At 45.3% G+C, this 19,314-nt stretch overlaps 1 protein-coding gene across 1 annotated transcript in view; it reads right to left on the bottom strand.

Moving 5' to 3' along the window:
- Window positions 1–3,635: 3,635 nt before the first annotated feature.
- ADAMTS18 (ADAM metallopeptidase with thrombospondin type 1 motif 18) overlaps window positions 3,636–19,314 on the bottom strand; it is a 132,347-nt gene continuing 116,668 nt past the window's right edge. The window contains exons 17-21 of the mRNA XM_081807868.1: window positions 16,466–16,670; window positions 13,578–13,763; window positions 11,973–12,185; window positions 9,776–9,923; window positions 3,636–3,967 (exon numbers count right to left, since the gene is read on the bottom strand). Coding sequence (XP_081663994.1) covers window positions 3,852–3,967; window positions 9,776–9,923; window positions 11,973–12,185; window positions 13,578–13,763; window positions 16,466–16,670 — 868 coding nt within the window. The 3' untranslated portion in view covers window positions 3,636–3,851. The remainder of the gene's footprint in view (window positions 3,968–9,775; window positions 9,924–11,972; window positions 12,186–13,577; window positions 13,764–16,465; window positions 16,671–19,314) is intronic.

Raw genomic sequence — 19,314 nt, 5'->3', positions numbered from 1 at the left:
GAGCACTTGGTTTAGAAAGCCCATGAGCGGTAAGATGGAGGGGTAAGGAGCACCGAGTATTCACCCGGTGTTTTCTGACATGTGGTAAGGGCATGTGTCAGGTGATGTCCTAACTTGTACAGGGCCGAGACAACTTGAAAGGGGGGGGCCAAGGCGATGCAGGGAAGAAGGGAAGAGGGGTGGAAAGAAACAGGGGGTTTGGGGAGACATGGCCTCTAGGGTTTCCTTTTCCTAGACATTAGTGCCTCTTTCTCATCCCAGTTAGGATGCTAGGAACAATTTTGAACCTCTTTATCCATTAAAACAACGAACAATTATATAAATCACTTCTTGTTACTAAATGACCTGATTGTGAACTCAACTCTGCCCCTCACTAAACAGAATTTAGGGAAACAACCATACCTGGGACGTATGGCTTCATAATGTTCGAACAGGATGGTGGTTGTGTGCAGGGGTAAGGCAGTTAGCCATTACTTGGCAGAAACAAATAACTGAACACATTCAGAAAAACACATTCTGGATATTGCTCCTGATGGTTTCTCAGTACATGGCAATTTGAACCAAAGTCACTTATACCTGGATACTCAATGTCTATCCAGAAAAGTACAATTAAATAGACACAATTTTCCTTTTCTATACACAAATGTAACTTAGGACTAAAGATAAAAATCATCTTACTGATGAGAAAATTCCATCTTTGTCTTAAGCTTAGTGATGCAAAACTGATTATTCCTGAGGAGCTCTGAACAGCTCCCCTATTCTCACTGGGGAGTTTTTTTCCAGATGAATTGTGTAAACCACTTATAGTGACTATTTTCAACTAAAATGAACAATTTAAATGCTTATATTATTTATGGAGCTCACTTTTATGGCTACCTCAGACAAAATATGTGATCTCTCAGAATCCCAGAGTCCTCATCTGCAAAGGGAAAAAAATAGTATCTTTCTGGGGCGCTCGGGTGGCTCAGTCGGTTAAGCGGCTGCCTTTGGCTCAGGTCATGATCTCAGGGTCCTGGGATCAAGCTCCTTATCGGGCTCCCTGCTCAGCGGAGAGCCTGCTTCTCCCTCTCTCTCGGCCTGCCGCTCTGCCTACTTGTGCTCTCGCTCTCTGTCAAATAAATAAAATCTTTAAAAAAAAAAAATAGTATCTTTCTAACTAGAGTCTTGAGAGGATTAGAAGAAGTAACATACATGAAGAACTTGGCACCCTCTCTGGCACCCATTAAACACCAAACACTAAATATATGATGGCTGTCATTAACATTTTATCACCAAAAGGCACAAGGATACCTTCTCTTCTGCTATTTTTTGTACCATCTATTCTATTTTTCATTCTTAACCAGTTTTTTTTTTTTTGCCAAAGAGCAATTCATATAAAAATCCTCTTAAATATATTTTAAAGACCTGCATGCATAAATGATCCACATATATACACATACACACACACACACACACACACACACACACACACAGGACATATTCATGTACATATATATAAGTACATGTGGAGGGGAAAATATATATTCAGGTCAACTGGACTGACTTTGCCCAGATTGTTTTTATTCCCTACTGGTGTGATGATTCCAAATTTGGAAAACCTGAAACAATTGCTTTTTAATTTGTTTTTTCTTCCTTTTCTCCCTCCCCTCTTTCTTTTTGCAAAAGGATTTCACCAGAATGCCATTCAAATGGAAAAAATAAAGGAGAAAGCCAACTACGCTTATGGTAGGTTTATCTAACTTGGATGATTTCCATAAATGTTGACAAAGCATTAGAGCAGGAAAAAATAACTCTGTATCTCTGTAAGATGCTAAATACATCCTCCATCTCACCCTGACTTTTGGTGGTTTCTAATTTTCTCAGACACAAGCAAGAAAAACCAATGAGTATTTTATCTTCCCAACTTTTCATTGAGAAAGTACTGAGATTCCTATTCAACATTTATACAGTTAAATGATCTTGGAAGTAACTGACCTCTACCTTATTCAAGAACTTAACAAATTTCACAGATAAAGAAACAGAACACTTTATTATAAAACTTATAAAATAATTAAATATTACACATATATTTTGACTTTTCTCTATAACCCATTGTTTTATTCAAGATTTTTCCTCAGAATTAATATCACTTACAGAAGCAAGTGAGAACACATAAGAATAGGCTATTAATAAATTAATTTTTCCATAAAATAATAAAATGATCATTATATAAAGAAACAAATAACTTGCAATTTTTCAGAGGGCAGAGGGGTGGGTGATGTGGAGCTGTGTTTCTGATATAAAATGGCCACTACTCTAGGCCAAGCCAAGTGGATTGAGAGACTATGCTAATTATTTCTCTGAGATTCAAGAACACATGATTTTAATTAGAATGGGAACAAAGGATGCTCTAAATTTAACAAACCACTGTCTAGTTGGTTGTGCTGAGCTGGCAAATCCCTGTTTGAATTGAGACTTTATAAAGCAGTAAAATTGGGTTACATTCATCAAAGGAATTGAGAAATAGAGTAGAATTATATAAATATGCCCTTTTTAACCACATCTCAAAAAATTACAGAGGGACTCAGTCTTGTAAGTTACTCTGGTTTTGGCAAAATAGTGTGGTATTTTCCAATTGAGAACAATTTTAAGCTCATTAGTGCCTATCAACAGCTGGCTTGTGATGACTGAAAATATCTGAAAGATTATAAAATATTCTTATTCATCGAAGGATCTTGGCTTATTATGATATATTAATATTAACTTAGCAAGATGGGTTTTTCTATTGCCACTCTTTTTTTCTTGTTAACTAAATCTTAGGGAAAATTTAAACATGACAGTTGGTAGGAAAAAACCACAAGTGGTCTTTAATTTTCCAAGCAGCTCTGACAATATGTAGGGAGCCTTATAAATGATGGTCTACTCTCCTTCAAAACACTGCTATTTTGCTATTTAGCTCCTCCTGGATTTTTTACCACAAATGAACATTTTACCAATTCTGACTCCCAAAGAGCAGACTAGAGGCTCCCGTGGACTTGTTTAGCTAGCACCAAAAGTTACGAGGTTGATATACCGTGTAGGACATCAACATTTGCCTTTTATGTGAGTTTGTGGGCTTTTTTTTGGAGTCTGAGTTTCAATTAAATGCAGATCTCAAATAGTCCATGTTGCCCTGTTTTCAGAATATTCCTCGGAATACTTTTCAAGTTGTGAATTTTAGTCTTGGAGACTCTCCAGAAGCGGAATATACTCTAAACAAAATAATAAAAACAACACACGCACACTAGATAAACATAACATGAAGCTTGCTAGTCCAGCAGCAAGCACAGTTATAAGCACCATTTGGCTTCCTGGGTAACTGCTACTCTGGGCTGTCCACAGTGTCAGGCACACTGGGAGCTCCAAGTAACGGTCAGGCAATGGGTTCCATCCACATTTGATGGCTCCAAGGCTCCGTCTTTGACCCGAAGTCTTCAAGGACCTTTTCGACACAGAGTCTTTGCCATGGAACCCTTGAAGTTCAAAGGGAGAGTCTCTCCCAACATTGACCAGATTCTCACTTTGTCAAAATGAAAACGTGACATCTGTCAGTGTGATTCATCACTTCTTTCATTGTAACAGTGCAAATCAAAGTTATCTTGTCTTTTGGAAGTCCATTTTGTGCTCGCTTCCCGTTTTCAAGTGCTTCAGAGTACCATGTGCTTTGGGGAAGTGGATAAGGGAGCCTGTCTGTCCTCGAGAGCCAGCCCCACAGATTCTGCTGCAGTGCATGGCTGGTCTGCAGGGTTAAGCTTTCAGTGTGAATCGTCGCTGGTCTCTCCAGAGGCGAGAGGGAACAGCCTGGCCCTCGGGTGTTGGGGAGGGTGTCTAGATCAGCTCTTTCTCGTGCATGACTTGCAGCACTGTTGACCATAAAATTTGTGGTTGCAGACACCATGTTGAGGAACTAGGTGACACCAGCTGAAGAAATCTACACAGGATGGATCTTCTGCAGTGAGAGAAAAAATATTTCACCCCTTAGGAGGAAGCTTAGCCTTTTTCTTAAGGTGAGAGCCTAAAGACCTTGGATGCACCTGCCTTGTGCCTCTGAGTTCTGCTCCTTATACACTAGGACTTTGCTGGGAGGGTTAGGGATGCAGGATTACGACATCAAAAGGGATTAAGATCCTTAGCTAAATGTTAACGGGAGGGGGGGGAAAGTGGATGTTAAAAGAAAATGTCAAATCCAGCCAGAGATTCATGTCTGATCCTCCCAATAGCCTGGGAGCCACCATCTTGCTTCCCTCGCACAGCATGTGAGGAATCCCCTGGGGACCTTGATAAACCACTGCTTCTGATTCAGAGGGCCTGGGGTGAGAGCTAAGGTGCTGTTGCTGCTCCTTGGTCCACGGAACCTTACTTTGGGGAACAGGAGGCCTAAGATATCGGGAGTCAGCACACCTGCATTTGAGGCCCAGCTGCAATACTCTAGGTCGATTTAAATAAATCTCCTAGCCAATTTGCAACTGAGTGAATTTAAGTCAACACCAGTCCTGACTTCTTCTGTTGACAGATGGGATTATGGACTGGGAGCAGAACGTTATACATCAGGGATTCTCACCCAGAAGGGCCTCACTAGACACAGAAGGCATGTGAAATTGTATGTAAGATTTTCTTTATAAAAACCTCAGTGCACATTTTAGGAGTCAGGGCCTTAGTCATTTTACTGGATTCTCAAGGAATTTTGACTTCAGAAGTAATTTATGGTCTACCCTCTACATGAGTAAGTCTTCTCATTCATGGTTGGAAGTGCTTTCCCCTTCCTCTATGCAAGGCTCAAAAGTCACTTTACCTTCACCTTGCCCAACGCCCCCTACGGCCCACAGGCACCCCACCCACCCCCTTCCAAAATTATCCTTACGTAGCTCTGCTTTGTGCCCTTGGACATGGCATGCCAGGCTCTCAGCTCTCCTATCGATTTGAATCCTGCTTCTGATTCAGAACTGCCTACAGTTCCTTCCCCCTGCCTTGGTTCTTCTGCCTAAAACACAGCCCCCCACCCATCTCATAGTAGCCCCACTGATCCTTTGAACAGATAAGTTAGTTCATGTCATGTCTCAGCCCCAAACTCTCCCTTTGGCCCCTCCATCCACCCAGAGTGAAAGGTTTAGTCCTTACAATGGCCGACAAGGCCCTGGGATCTGGTTCCCCCACTTCTGTTTGACCTCATCTTCCTCCGCTCATCCTCTCCCCCACATGGGACACCTGGCAGATGCCCTAACATGCCAGGCATACTGTGGCTTCCCCCAGACATCCAGACCCCTTCTTTTAAGTCTCTGCTTGAAGGTCACTGAGAGTAGGGCCTTCCCAGACTCCCCCATACAAGTGGCCTCCCTACTCCCCACCTTGCTTTATTTTTCTACCTTGGGTCTATCAGCATTCATCCTATTCTGTGCTGTCTGCTCCTCTCTAGAATGTAAAATCCTTGAGAGGAGAGGTTTTGCCTACTGTTTTCATTACTTTCTTCCCAATGCTTAATGCCTGTCACAAAGTAGCTGCTCAAGAAATATTTGTTGAAAAAATAGTTTCCCTGTAACCGTCATGGCTGAAACAACCAATATGAAACCTACAACGTCTCAACTTGGGTAGAAAGGTGAACTCAGATCATTCTTTTTTCTTTTCAATAACTCCCGGATATAGAGTCTAGAGAACTTTCTGACAGGTTGGTAAAGGTATGAGAGAGAAAAGAAAAATCAGTAATGATGATCAGCTTTTTGCCCTGAGCATCTAGAAGAAGGCGTACTGATGCAGACCATCATGGGGGCAGGGGTGGGGCCCCAGGAGAAGATACAAGTCAGAAGTGAGATGAACACCCGTCTAAACTGTTTGCCTATGTATCTATATTTTCATCTTCAATTATTTTTAATATATACTTGTACAGTGTCTTCTATCCCAGCCAAGTAGCAGGTAGCCTAATCAATCAGAATGTACGTCTGAATCAGTTTCTATTTAAATTGCAGAGATTAACTGCATCAGGATAAAAACCGATCACTAAAACCATGGTCCTAACTGTACTGCTGTATCGACTCTTACTCCTTTTGAGTTAAGAATGGGATTTCAGGGGCGCCTGGGTGGCTCAGTTGGTTAAGCAACTGCCTTCGGCTCAGGTCATGATCCTGGAGTCCCGGGATCGAGTCCCGCGTTGGGCTCCCTGCTCAGCGGGGAGTCTGCTTCTCCCTCTGACCCTCCCCCCTCTCATGCTCTATCTCATTCTCTCTCTCAAATAAATAAATAAAATCTTTAAAAAAAATGGGATTTCAGCTGGCTTTTTGCAGCTTCTGCTATGAGCTAACTTTAAGTCAGGAAGCAGAAGGGAGGTGTGTCAATGTGCCATCAAGATGAGCACTGTGTTTGATTATGGTTATTCTCATAGCTGGTGATTTGAGCTTCTGTGGTCAGTCACGTATTTTATGTATGCTATTGAGGATGACCTTGGTGTCCTCTTTCTTTGCCTCACATCCTGCATGCAAACAATTGACAAATACCATACATGAGCTCAATTTTCAGAATATACCAGCACCCAGCCTCTCCCACTACAGCCGCTGCTCTAAGGGAACCTCCTCCCAACCAAGAGTGGACAAAGCCTCCTTCAGCTCTGGGCCCCTATGCTCTTCTCTGTGTAACTGCCGGGGATCTTGCCACAAGTCCAATCCCACTGCCCCAAGTTCTCCATCAGCATCCACCTCACTCAGAGGTAAATCTTATGTCCTTACGAAGACTGAAAACGCCTCCAGGACCAGCTAATCACCTAACCCCTGTCCACTTTAGACATCTGACTCCAGGTGTCTTGCTGTTCCTTGATCAGATTCACACATTCCCACCTCAGGGCCTTTGCATGTGCTGTTGCCCCTGCCAGGAACACTCTCCTTCTAGATACATAAACATAGCTCACCTTCCTTTAGGTCATCTTTAGGTCCCTGTTTAAATATCACATCATCCACATCATCCTTGCCTGACTAGTCTACCTAAACCAGTTTTCCCACCCCCGTCTTCACCCCCCATTCTCATTCTCTATACCCTGCTTCAGTTTTATTTTCTACTTTATTATCTGAGATTGTATATTTATTGATTGGCTTGTTTGTTTCCAGATATAAAGTGGAAACTTTGCACATTTTGTTCACTCTTCTATCTACAATCAGACACCAGAACAGTTCCTGGTTCACGGTAAGTACTAAATAAATGTGGAAAAATTGAAGCATCTTACTTAACTCTCAATGATCTTTTCAGGTAAGCATCATTTCTCCATTTCATAAATAGTTCAAAAGCTTGCCCATGGCCACAAACCAGTATATGGCAGCGTGTGGACTCAAATCCTTTTGGTGATGTCAGAGTCCTTGCTTCTGCCGCTCTTCAATACTGCCCATCCTGCCCCCTCTCCATGTGAGGATGTGAGATTCCATGAGGAGTAAACTTACTCATATTGGGTGCTGCTCATCCCCCACTGAATCCCCCTGGGCTGCAACCCAGGCCTCTTCCCGACTATGTCAACAACCAGTCACGATACAGTGATGAGTGATGTCACTGCCCGAGGCCTCCCTCTATTCTGAAGAAGGTTTACACATAAAATACGCACAATGCCAGCTCATAGGATGTTCTCCCAAAGTGGAGATCCAATGAAGACCCAGGTAAAGCATCCCATAGTGATGATGGCATCAAGTGAGGGCCCTAGACTGGTTTCCAGCATGGGTGGGGGTCTGAGGGATGCCAATCTGGGCAGAACTGTCTTCTCTCAACTCTTGGAGGGGAAGACGGTGCCTCAAAAACCTGGCCCATCATGGGAGTCTCAGAACATTCCAAGAGCTCTTCCCTAAAGCACCAGGGGTTTGCTTATTGCCCACTAATGCTTGTAGAAACCCCAGTGTTAGAAAACACACTCCAATTCCACCTGTGGTCACCCTGCCAATGATCTAAGAAGGAAGACTAACCCAGCAGTAATTTGGGCATGCCACTCTCCCTGCATTTGGGATGGAAATGGGAGGAGGCCTCCAACTTGCAAAAACCATAGGCCCCATCTTGGCCAAGAAGAAACACCCAGGCTTGTGTCTTTCATATCTGCCTTCTTACTTTACTCCTCTTCACAAAAGAGACCTTAGTCAAGAGGCATGGAAAGACATCCTTCTTCTAATAACCCTTTCTCATACCACCATCTTTCACTGGCCCCCTCCCTGCAACCCATGGAGACCTGACCTCCATTATAACACTGGTAACACTCCACCACTCGTATCTGTTGTTGTATCTTCCTCCTCCTTTGAGACACTGACTCCTTGTAGCTTAAGAACAGGATATTGCCTTGTTCTTTTATCTCTAGAAGAATGCTAGGGATATACAGCAGGTGCTTAGTGACCTGGCTTTGAAGGAAGGAGAGAACCTCACGGTACTTTACAATCTTCCACTTAACACGCATTGAGCATCTATGGTGTGTGCCAGGCGGGGCGCTGGATGAACAAAATAGTAACACCAAAGGCCTCCCCCGGATCTTGGATCTAACATATGTCTTGGCTCTCCCCACCTAGCACTCGTACCCAGGAGATACTGCTGAGCAATTTTCATGGTCGGCCCTTGTCCTTAAGCCTGTCTCAAAGTACCTAGGGGGCCTGTACTTCTGATTCTTGGCATGTGTGGGTTTGTCTGGGGCCATCTGACTGAAGGGGGGCGGGGAGGAGAAGTCACCAAGGGGGAAGAAAGGAGGGGACAGTTTGCAAGTACATGACCACTTGCTCAAAAGGTGTATTTCTTCCCCCATAAGCTTTCTGCCAAAAAAGGCTGCAGGTTTGGAGAATTCCAGCATTGCCTTGGAAGTGATGTGGCTCTGAGCAGCAGCTGTATTACTAGTTCTCTTATGTCCTGCAAGCCTCAGATAAGGAAGGAGAGAGGGAAGAGGAGGGAAAACCGATGCCCAGAGCCTGGAGCTACGGCTCTAGGATGCAGATAAACAATGGCAACAATTTAGAAACGCGAAGTGGTAGGGACAAGGGAGAGCCAGTGAGTGAAAGTCCTGAATCTGATTCACCACAGATTGAAAAGCACAGGGTAAGAAACGAAACAGTCTTGGAAAAGCCGTGATTGGATGAAAAGAAAATGCAGTAGGTACATGGTGGAACATAATTCTTTAGCACAAGGAAATCTGATTGGGGGGGAGGAGACTTTTCCTGGTGTGTTTGTCAGATTACTTTGAAGTAAGTTGGGCTAGTGAAACAGTGTAGTTCACTCAGATAATTCAATTTCCCATTCTCCCATCAGCACATGCTACACTTTGTTAGAATGGCCTGTAACTAAGGAAACACATAAGGTGTGGTCCTGGGACGATGCACATTCACTGACTGACTGCAACTTACCTGCCTCCCTAATTAAAGTGTGAGTTCCAGGACAATTCCCCTTCATGCCTACATCCCCCCTGACGAGTGTAATCTCTGGCACAGGGTGGTTACTTTTTCATTTTCTTATTTAACTAAAACAGTGTTAAAAAATGGACTTGCAAAATGACTATTTCCCCCTTTCAAAGTAAGAATTAATGGCTAACAAGCCTTATCATAGAATAAAATGTTCCCTGCATAGGTGTGCAAACAAGATCATTTTGAGCAGAAACCACCCCTGATTTGTGCCTTGTACACCTGTGCGGAGCACTGTTCACACACACAGTGGGGTGAATGGCACCCGCTGGAGTTGTTGCAAGGAATAAACTGTACAACCAAACAGGTTTTTGAAAAATTCTCTGAAGACTAGTAAAACTGACTGGTGTGTGGGGGGGACCCTTTACCTCTCTTTTCAGGAGCTGGACAGAAGTTTGTATTACAGGCTCGCAGCACTGGAGGTTTCTGATGGAGCAGACAGCTTGAGGAAGGCCGGCCCTGCTGAACACAGTGGACTGAGCGGGTCTGGACACCCCCTCCGCAGGTCACCGTGCACTGCAGAAGAGGGAAAGAGCTAGGAGTCAGCAACACTCAGCTGGAGGTTGTCCTTTTGGAGGTCAGTGATGTCAAATAGAGGGGATCTCCAGGCTTCATGCCATGACCCGGGTGCCCTGTTGATGAAGCGGGGATTGGCCAGAGCCCAGCACGTGTGCTCACGTCCACAGTCTAATACACAACAGCCATGTGATCTGATTAGAAGGGGGTCTTAGGTAAATGCTATCTATCTCGCCCCAGAGAGAGTGTCTCCAGTTCAGTGACTCATAAAGAAGAGAGCTTCCAGAAATACAGAAGCTGCCATAAGGACGCCGAACAAATCATCACAGTATTTAAAGAATTCCAGATAATCTCTGCAGATGCAATAGTGGGGGGCAGGGGATGCTTCAGAATTAGGACAGCGAAGAAATACTACTTCCGAGACAGCTTTGGAATCCTGCCCTCGGTGCCCGGCCAAATTCTGAGCTGGCACAGTGGGTGTGGTGCTTTCTAGAAGTCAGTGATTTCACTGTTCAATCACTATCAACTTGTATAACAAATGAAATATCAGGAAAATTTTTTTTGCTTTTAAAAATTCACTACATTATTCTTATTTTTCTTATTTTATTGCAGATAGGCGAAGTGTTCATTTTGGACCAGCATCTTTATATGGACTGCTTTTGGGAAGAAAAAATATGCAGGGATGGAAAACATACGAGTTTTGGATTTAACGCCAAGAGCTAAAGGTATAGAGCTGTAGGACTGTTATCATCTAAACCAGGAATTGGCAAACTTTTTCTGTAAAGGGCAAGATAGTAAATATTTTCAGGTTTGTGGGCCATGTGATGTTTATCGCAACCACTCAAGTCTGCCTTTTGAAGCACGGAAGCAGCAGCCATGGGCGATATGTAGACAAAAGAGCATGGCTGTGTCCTAATAAAACTTTATTTACAAAAAAATAGGCGGGGCTTGGAGGGGGCGCAGATTTGGCCTGCTGGAAATTGTTTGCTGATACCTGATCTAAATAATCTTAAAATGAAGCAATTTCCAAATCTCTTAAAAAAGACAGTGATAAAATTTGAAAAAGAAGTCCATAGTGATGTAAATAGCATGTAACCGATTAAGAGATACGCAATCACACTAGTTTCCTTTGCTTTTCTTCATGGTTTAGTTCTCAGATACTCCCCAGTACACACAGGCACACACGCGCGTGTATGTGTACTTACAAATACATAGGCACACATTGGTGTATACAGACCCACATAAATACACACATTCTACGTTATGTGTATTTCTGTGTACTGACCTATAGGCCTACATTTGTGCTTGCACGTGCCCCCACCCAGCCCGTGTTTAATGATGGGGTGGGCAGAACTTCTCAAGCCAGCGAGTTCTGACATCTGTTGGTTGGAAAGGACAAGGACCACAACACAGCTTCTCTCTCAGACTTTGGCTGGGTGGGTGTGTGAAGCAATCAGAACCAAACCACTGTAACCAAAATTTTACCCCAGCCTTCTGAGAAAAAGGGTGCCTCGAACATCTAATGGGTTTAAGAGCTGGTGGGGGGGGGGTCCTTGCCTGAATTGACCAACTCGGAGCTTTCCCTGCTTCCTCTACAAAATAGGGACAAAAATACCCCCGAACAAGGCGGTTTCAACAAATGAATTATTACATCATTCAGCAACATGACATAAAAACCAAAGGAGTCAAGGCTATGAGCAAGGTTGCTAGAATACAGAAGACTCGTGGGGATTTTGAGAGCAGAGCAATAGTGAATATTTGGTACCATGTGACCAGCCTGGTCTAAGTGCTTTATATTAGGTGCTCATGAAAAAAATCAGCTCTTCAAGACATTATCATCTTGATTTTCTAGCTGTGAAAGCCGAAGCTCACAGATGACGGGAGCGGCCCAGGGCCACACACACAGGTGATAAAGCTGGCCAAAGATCACAAGTCGTTCAGCCTCCGGGACCTGAGCTGCTGGTCTTTCCATTTGGACGAGTCCCCCACAGCAGCCACTGGTGGGCTGCCCCCGTTCTGAGAATCTCACGGAAATCTGCGGGTGCTCACCTGTTGCCATGGTGATGGATACCATCCCGCTTCCACGCCCAAGCCCGTTCGGGCGGGACAAGCCCCTCGCTGGCAGGTTTCTTCCAACTCCAGGTTTGGTTTCTTAATATTGCGGCACCTTCGCTCTGGGAAAGTGATGAGCTTTCCCTGGAAGGGCTTCTCGCTGCATTTCATCTCCCTCTTCCTCACACCCAAACCGCAGGTCATCGAACACTAGGAGCCAAGAAGGGGGGCGTTAGGTGTGCAGAGCTCCACGGTCAAGTCTGCTGAACAGATGCACCATCCACGTGAAATTCTAGGAATGGGATCATTGCAGGTGAACCACAGGTACTCAAGGATCCTAAAGACAAGGCAACCATGTCCCTCATGCTACTGCGAAGAAACCAGAGGGTAGAGAATTCGATTAACTGTCCCAACGTCTCAGAGCTTGTCAGCACCATGAAATGAGGCCAAATGAGGCACTGTCCAGCGAGGCTCTGCCGGGGTAAGCGGCTAGCTCAAGGTCACACCCCAAGTAAATACTGGAGGTAAATCTGATTCACCTGTGCATTTAGCCATTAGGCTATAACATCTCAAAGAAAATGGGTGGGAAGAGAGGTGGACGCATTGCTATGTGGGTTACTTACCATTTAGACGGAATAAAAGGACACCGATGGCCAGACCCAGGGGCTGCTGGGGTAGAAGCCCCGCCTCCACCGCACCGCACCATCCCCACTATTGACCTGTTCTGCATCCCGGCCTCTGTCTTCCTCCCGGTACTGCGATCTCCTCCAAAGCAGAAACCCCTGTCCCATCAGTTACTGGGGCAGACTTCAGGCTGGGCTCCTTTTCTCACATTTCCTCTGGCTGTGCATGCACCCGGGTTTCGCAAGCCAGAAATCCAGGAGACATCTTCACGGCTCCCTCTCCCCTCCACCCACATATGCCCGAAGGTGACAATGGCCTCCTTAGGAACTCAAGAAGATGCTGCTTCTCTCCACTCCTGGAACACTCCTCTTCCGTCCCAATCACAGCATCTGCCGGTGGGCGCCTTGCCTGTCTGGGGGGCTGCCCGCTTTATGTTGGATTGTTCTAGGTGCTAAGTGGTCCCAACACAGGGGCCCTGGTGAAGTTTTCGGTTTCTACCACCCCCTCACCCCACTGTATGGGTTGTGTCCCCTTCTTTCCCCTCGCCCTCGTATGGGGCACACCTTCCGTCTGAAACAACCTTCCCTCAACCCCACCCTTGCCCAATTCTTGCCCATCCTTCAGCCTCACACTCCCCGGAAAGTCTCTCCTGACAAAGACTCCCCCTGGTGGCAGGGCTGGGGGACCCTGAGCTCTACCCGTGGCATCACAGACCCCCACTGCAGCACTCGGCACCCCCTACCCGAGCTGCCATGCACACGCACGGGGTGGAGCTGTTTTCACACCCAGGCACGGGCCCGCTCAGCGCGACGGGTGCTTCGTCAGGGTTTGATGAAGAGTCCGGAGGGAAGAACAGATAATTAGTAGGCACCTGCTGTGTGTGTGGAACGAGGAGGAGGAGGTGTGAGCCTCTGGGGGCTGGTGGGTGAACTGAGCAGTCAAACACACAAGCCAGCAGTACTAACTCGCAACTCCTACCTCACTCCACGAAGACACAACCCACTGCAGCCGGGTGTTCCTGGGGCATCGTCCTAGCACACAGCCCTCCTGGGACTCGGGCCTCGGGATGCTGGAGCACAGGGTCTCCGGGACATTCTCTGCCGTGGGGGAGCTTTGGCATAGGACTTCACGCTTCCTCACCCCTCGCCCACAGCTCTTGGAACACTGGAGATGGAGGGGGAAAAAAAAGTCATGTGCATGCTAGTTTCAAATGATTTTCTTCAGGTGAACGCTGAAAACTGAGTCAACAAACTATATTTAAGCTTTAAAACCAAATGCCTTATACTCAGTAGGAGAAATCTTTCCTCTCTCTAGAGGCTGTAAATGCAGGTTAGCATTCACCTTCACCATCTGAATGCCCAGGGGCTGCTGGTTGCCCAGACCCGAAGACGAGGTTCCCTCTCCACAGCATCCATGATTACTGGGAGAATGGTACAGGGCCTGCTCTTTGGGGTAACAGTGGCTCGCGCTTGGTCTGGGCACTCGGCTAAGGAGGATTATTGTGCATCTGACAGGAAGTGAAAAAGATGCATGCATAAAATAGCAAGAGACCGTGACATTGATAAAAATGGGTGCAGGGTGTCCAATCCTTGTTCCTACCCACCTGCTGCCTGGGGGGTGGGCTCCATGCTAACTAGAGGGGAAGAAAGAAAGAAGCACTCGGTGAATGTCTGTGAATGAACCTGCTTGATGGGCCACTCCTGCAGTCTTACTTTCTTGCCCTTCCCAAGAACTCTGTGAAACATATGGGGGGCGGGGAAAGAGGAGAATCTCCTCGCTTTCAGATGAGTAGTTAAAAACTTGTCAGGGTCGCTTGGAAGCTGTAGGCTCCAGGTCTGGATCTGCCCTCAAGGGACACGTCCCCTCCCCGGCCTCGGTTTCTGAGAAGAGCCATATGAGAGGTGCCCCTCTTGCCTCGGCTCTTTGTCAACATGCAAACATCTAGGCACAATTCCAAGCCTCCCCCAAGGATCAACATGACTTCTGGCTCTTCACATCCTTAAGGGAGAGGAATGATGGGGACGATATTATCATAATCTGCAAACCACAGCAGCAGAGAACATTTATGTAATGCCTTCCATGTGATGAGGCAGGCATGCTGACTTGTATCCACAACCTTCTACCAACCCTCTGAGATCACTGCTATTGTCCAGTTCTCCAGAAGGGCCATCTGAGACTCGGAGCTTAGAGAACTTGACCAAGATCAAACAAACAAACAGCTGTTACGTAGTGAAGACGGGCAGACAAGTTTGTCTGGCATCAGACGGGGAGATGTCCCACTAACGCATATCATCATTCAATCACATTCAAAATTTCTAAATGGGTGACCCTTCTTCAATAGAATTCTTATTTTATGTGTTCCTGTTTTTTTAAATTATTTTTTTAAGAACGATGAGACATTTTAAAATTGCTTCCCAGAAGGTTTCAGAGACATGGTCTCTAAGGGAAGAACAGGTTGAGGTAACAAAGTTTGAGGGACTACTTTCAAATTTGTCAGGAAGATGGTCCCAAAAGGACACATTTGGTCTTAGTAAACAACAACGAAACAAAAAACCAAGCACATAAAATACTCTCTTAAAATATTTCCATGTCAAATTTAGGGCAAACTCTGAACCGAAGCTCCTTTTCATGAGGTCACATTTGGAACTGCTCGGCCCCCCAAATCTTTTCCCCATGCCTACCACACACATTTGGCTAAAACAGCCCTTTGAATTTTCCTCTTGTAAAGTGTACCTCCTTACTTGCAGAAAGAGAGACCGGACATAACACCATAGCCTATTTCGATTAACCTTCTGCTATAAATAATTATGTTCCTTCATTTTAAAGCATACTAATGCAGGTCAAAGATACTCTTTCCCACTGCTAGCTCCTTATTCCCCTACCAGAGTTGTAACATTAAAAAATCTCATGTCCTATAATTAAAAAAAAAGCTTTGATCTGAACTCTATTGGGGATGGGGCAGTACACTGCGATCCTTAATCAGAAATCAGTGCTCCAGGATAATGTTCCCTAAAGGAAAGCATGGCAGAAATGTGATCGAGGACTTCTCCCTGGCTTCACAGTTAGAACCCCTGCCTCTTTTTGATGATTCCATAAAGCTGGCTTGACCTCCGTGGTTTAGCAGAGGCTGGGTTACCACGGAGCAGAATTCTCACCGTCAGCATGTCTTGGACCAGATAAATCTTTGTTTCAGGGAGCCGTCCCTGACACTGTAGGATGTTTATCTCTACCAAATAGATGCCCATAGCATCATTCCTCCATGCTGGGACAGTGAAAAATGCTTCCAGACACCACCTGAGAGGACCTCTGACAAACCCAGGCCCCACTGAGCACCTCAGGGCTGTGAATGGTGGGTAGGTCTGTGCCTCTTCTGACTTTATAACTTTCTACCTTTCACTGGGAGTTTGTGATGATAGGAAACTTTATACCCGACTCCCCTCTGGATCCCTCCAACACCATGGCTCTTTCCCCTGAAGCCAAGAGTTGAATATCCTTCCTACGCCACTTTTTGTATTTGTGTTTTCTATTTGCTTTAGAGAATTCAGTAGCCCTATCGTCTGCCAATCCACTGACACGCAAATCCTTCCTAGCTGTGCTCATGAATCTAGCCTCAATGGCCCCCATACTCTACTTTCTAGACTTCAAAGGAAGACTCTGAGCTGTGATGCAGGGGCTTCCAATCCGCAGGTTGCATAAAAATCACAAAAAAATACAAATCAAAATGCCTCGTCACATTAACTCAGCGTGATTCCCGGGAAAGCATAAATAGCTGAGTGCCTCATGGGAGCAAGGACACCACCCCTGTTTTTGCCACCATCTTTGTCCAGAAGGAACAAGGCTCACGACTCCGAGTCTTGCCCAGTTACCTGAGACCAGGGTCCAAGGCTCCATTCCGGTGGGCAGGCATGGCTGTTGCAGGCTTGCACCTGTGTGGGCGTGCTCACTGGGCAGAGAGAATGCAACACGGCTTCCTCCTTCTGGAAGGGCTTCTTCTGGACACACTGGATCTTCCTGCTCTGCTGGCCCCCCGCACACGACCGGCTGCACACACTCCATTCGCCTGGCTTCCAGCTTGCAGTGAAAAACCAGAATTACTTCCAATGAGGCCGAGGCTTTGCATCATCCCTTCCAAAGCAGTTATTGTATAAGCTTTAACCACCTGATGAAAGCCTTGGGTTGATTTTAGAACCAATAAGGGCGACTCCTAGCAACTATTTTTCTATGGGTTTCAAAGCCTATGCAAATGGGGTCCAGTGAGAGGGAGTCACATTTAATCAGCACACAGTTCTGGGCAAAAACACATTCCTGCTCTCTGCAAGGGAAGAAACATGTGCCATTTGGAAACCTGAGCGATTCACTCATTCGGCCGAATCTACTGGGATCTTCACTTTGTGCCGTGGACTCTCCCAGGCATCGGGGTTGAAAAATGGATGAGGCAATGTTCTTTCCATTATGGAGCCTACAACACAGTGATGAGGTGGATATGTGAACAAATAAGGACAATACTATGGGATGATGGCTATAATAGACGTTAATACAAAGTACGGTAATGAGACTGAGGGGAGAATGATCAATGGGAGGGGAGGGGGGTGCACATGCATCATACATGCCTGCAGGAGGGCAGGGCCCCTTCAGCAGTGGTCTTACAGAAACTATTTCTAAGGAGGCAGTTCCCCCAACTATTCGGTTATTCTTCAACTTCATGGATGAGTTAAGAGACACAACCTTGCGTTCTTTATGGAGAGATTGCCACACCACATTTTTCACGGTGTTCTGAGACTTGGTGTGCATGTGAATGAACCTACTAATCCTTTCCAATGACTGCATTTGACCAATTGATAATCTAGGATTGGAAGGCCTGGCATAAAGATCCCCCAGAGATGACCTTACACATTTCAGTCATAGGAGTGATGTCTAAGACTAGTTTACCAGTAGTCTAAATCTCATTTCAAGAAATAAAACCTGAGACCAAATACATTTTTTGTGTTACATTTGCATTTCTGCCACCTTTACCAGTCCTGTAATTTTTTCCCCTGGTTTACCCCTCCAGCCCGACGTGTGAAGTTAAAAACCTTTCCTTTCATCCAGAGAGTGTGGCACATGAGTTCTAGATGATGTTGTTCTAAAACACTGCATAATTCATATTCTTTTAAAGAAAGAGAATACAAAATAGAATAATTCCTTATTTGTGTAATTATTTGTGTCTTGTAAGATGTCAAGGAAACATATTTATGAGATTATTAATTTCACCATTCTCCTATAAAGATGGCATTTTTGTCTAACCAAGTCAACTTTTTCCTTCATTCGACAAATATGATGAATCTGTTAAAGTACAGAAAGAGCACACCAGGTAGACCTTTTGCATGCCAGGCATGGTTCTGCATCCTTGGGCCCCAGGCTCACTCCCCAGCTGTCCTCAGTCCCTAGCAACCCCACCTCAGAGCCCAGCTCCTACACTGTCCATTTCCACCCCCCTGCTTTTTTGTACATGCCCTCTTCACAGCACATATCTCACCGCCTCTCAATTACTTCCTTACACACCCCTCTTTTCCCCTTGATTGTGAGTTCACTGGTGGCACGAAGTACAAGTTCTCTGGATCCACACTGTCAGTCCAAGGCTGGCATCCAGTAGGTGCATATGACATGCTTGTTGCATGGGAAGATAACGGAGTTAGATGGGATGGATTCCTTTGTCCTTCTAACTCGAATAACCTAAGACCTTATTTCCAGTATATGTCCCTGAAGGTCCCATTATTCCAACAGGAAAATACAAAGATATAAATGATAAGGTGGAGAAGAAAGGAAGGGAGCAACGGATCCTGCCTGTTCCGCCACTCCAACCCTGCAGTCACTGTGAGGGCTGTTCTGTTTTTAAATAGCCAGTAACTGGTTACTACACAGTATTGTTTCCACACGGGGTCATCACAGAAGTTCTAGCAGTCAGGCACAAGCTGGGCTCTCTCCCTTTCCTTGGATGGACATATGAAGGGGGTCTGTGTCTTTGCTTGGCAGAAACAGCCAACAATGGGAAGGAGGCTTAAAATCACAAAACATCAGCTTGCCATTCAAGCAGACTCACAATTACACACACACACACACACACACACACACCCCATCTAAAGAAGACATTACTCCACAAGCGTCAATAACACTGTCTGGTAATCATATCTTAGAGCCTCCGGATATCTTTTAGAATCAGATATTTCTTAGCAAAATGGGAAAATCCATGGAAGCCCACCAAATTTCTTTTTACTCTTTGTGTTCAGGACACAGCTGGTTCCAGATTCTTGGAGAAAAACGAGGTGGACAACAGGGCATATGGGATTGGTGAACAGCTGAAGCCCCAGACAATGAGAACAACTGCACTATTACAAAGAAAAAATGCATGTATGTGTCTAAAAAGATTGTGCAATATAATTGCATCACCACAAAGCAAACACTACTTATTAAGATGATCTGAATCATTAGGGAACACAACACTGCTTTAGAAGGAACTCTGCCGATTCTCTATAAATACATCTGGCAGAAGATAAATCACACAAAAGACTCCATTCGGCTGGGAAGATTATTTAAAATTAGCATTCAAACAATAGTGTGGCTAAAATCCATCCCCAAAACACACCCACCGAGCTCCCCATAGAGTGCCATCATCAGAAGCGGATTACCACTTGGCCTCTACCTCTTTCTTTTCATTTTGTGTCTTGCTACTGTGTAA

The sequence above is a fragment of the Leptonychotes weddellii genome, chromosome 16 (assembly GCF_054177405.1).
Source record: "Leptonychotes weddellii isolate Sample4059 chromosome 16, ASM5417740v2, whole genome shotgun sequence".
NCBI lineage: Eukaryota > Metazoa > Chordata > Mammalia > Carnivora > Phocidae > Leptonychotes > Leptonychotes weddellii.
This window is presented reverse-complemented; position numbering and strand designations above follow the sequence as displayed.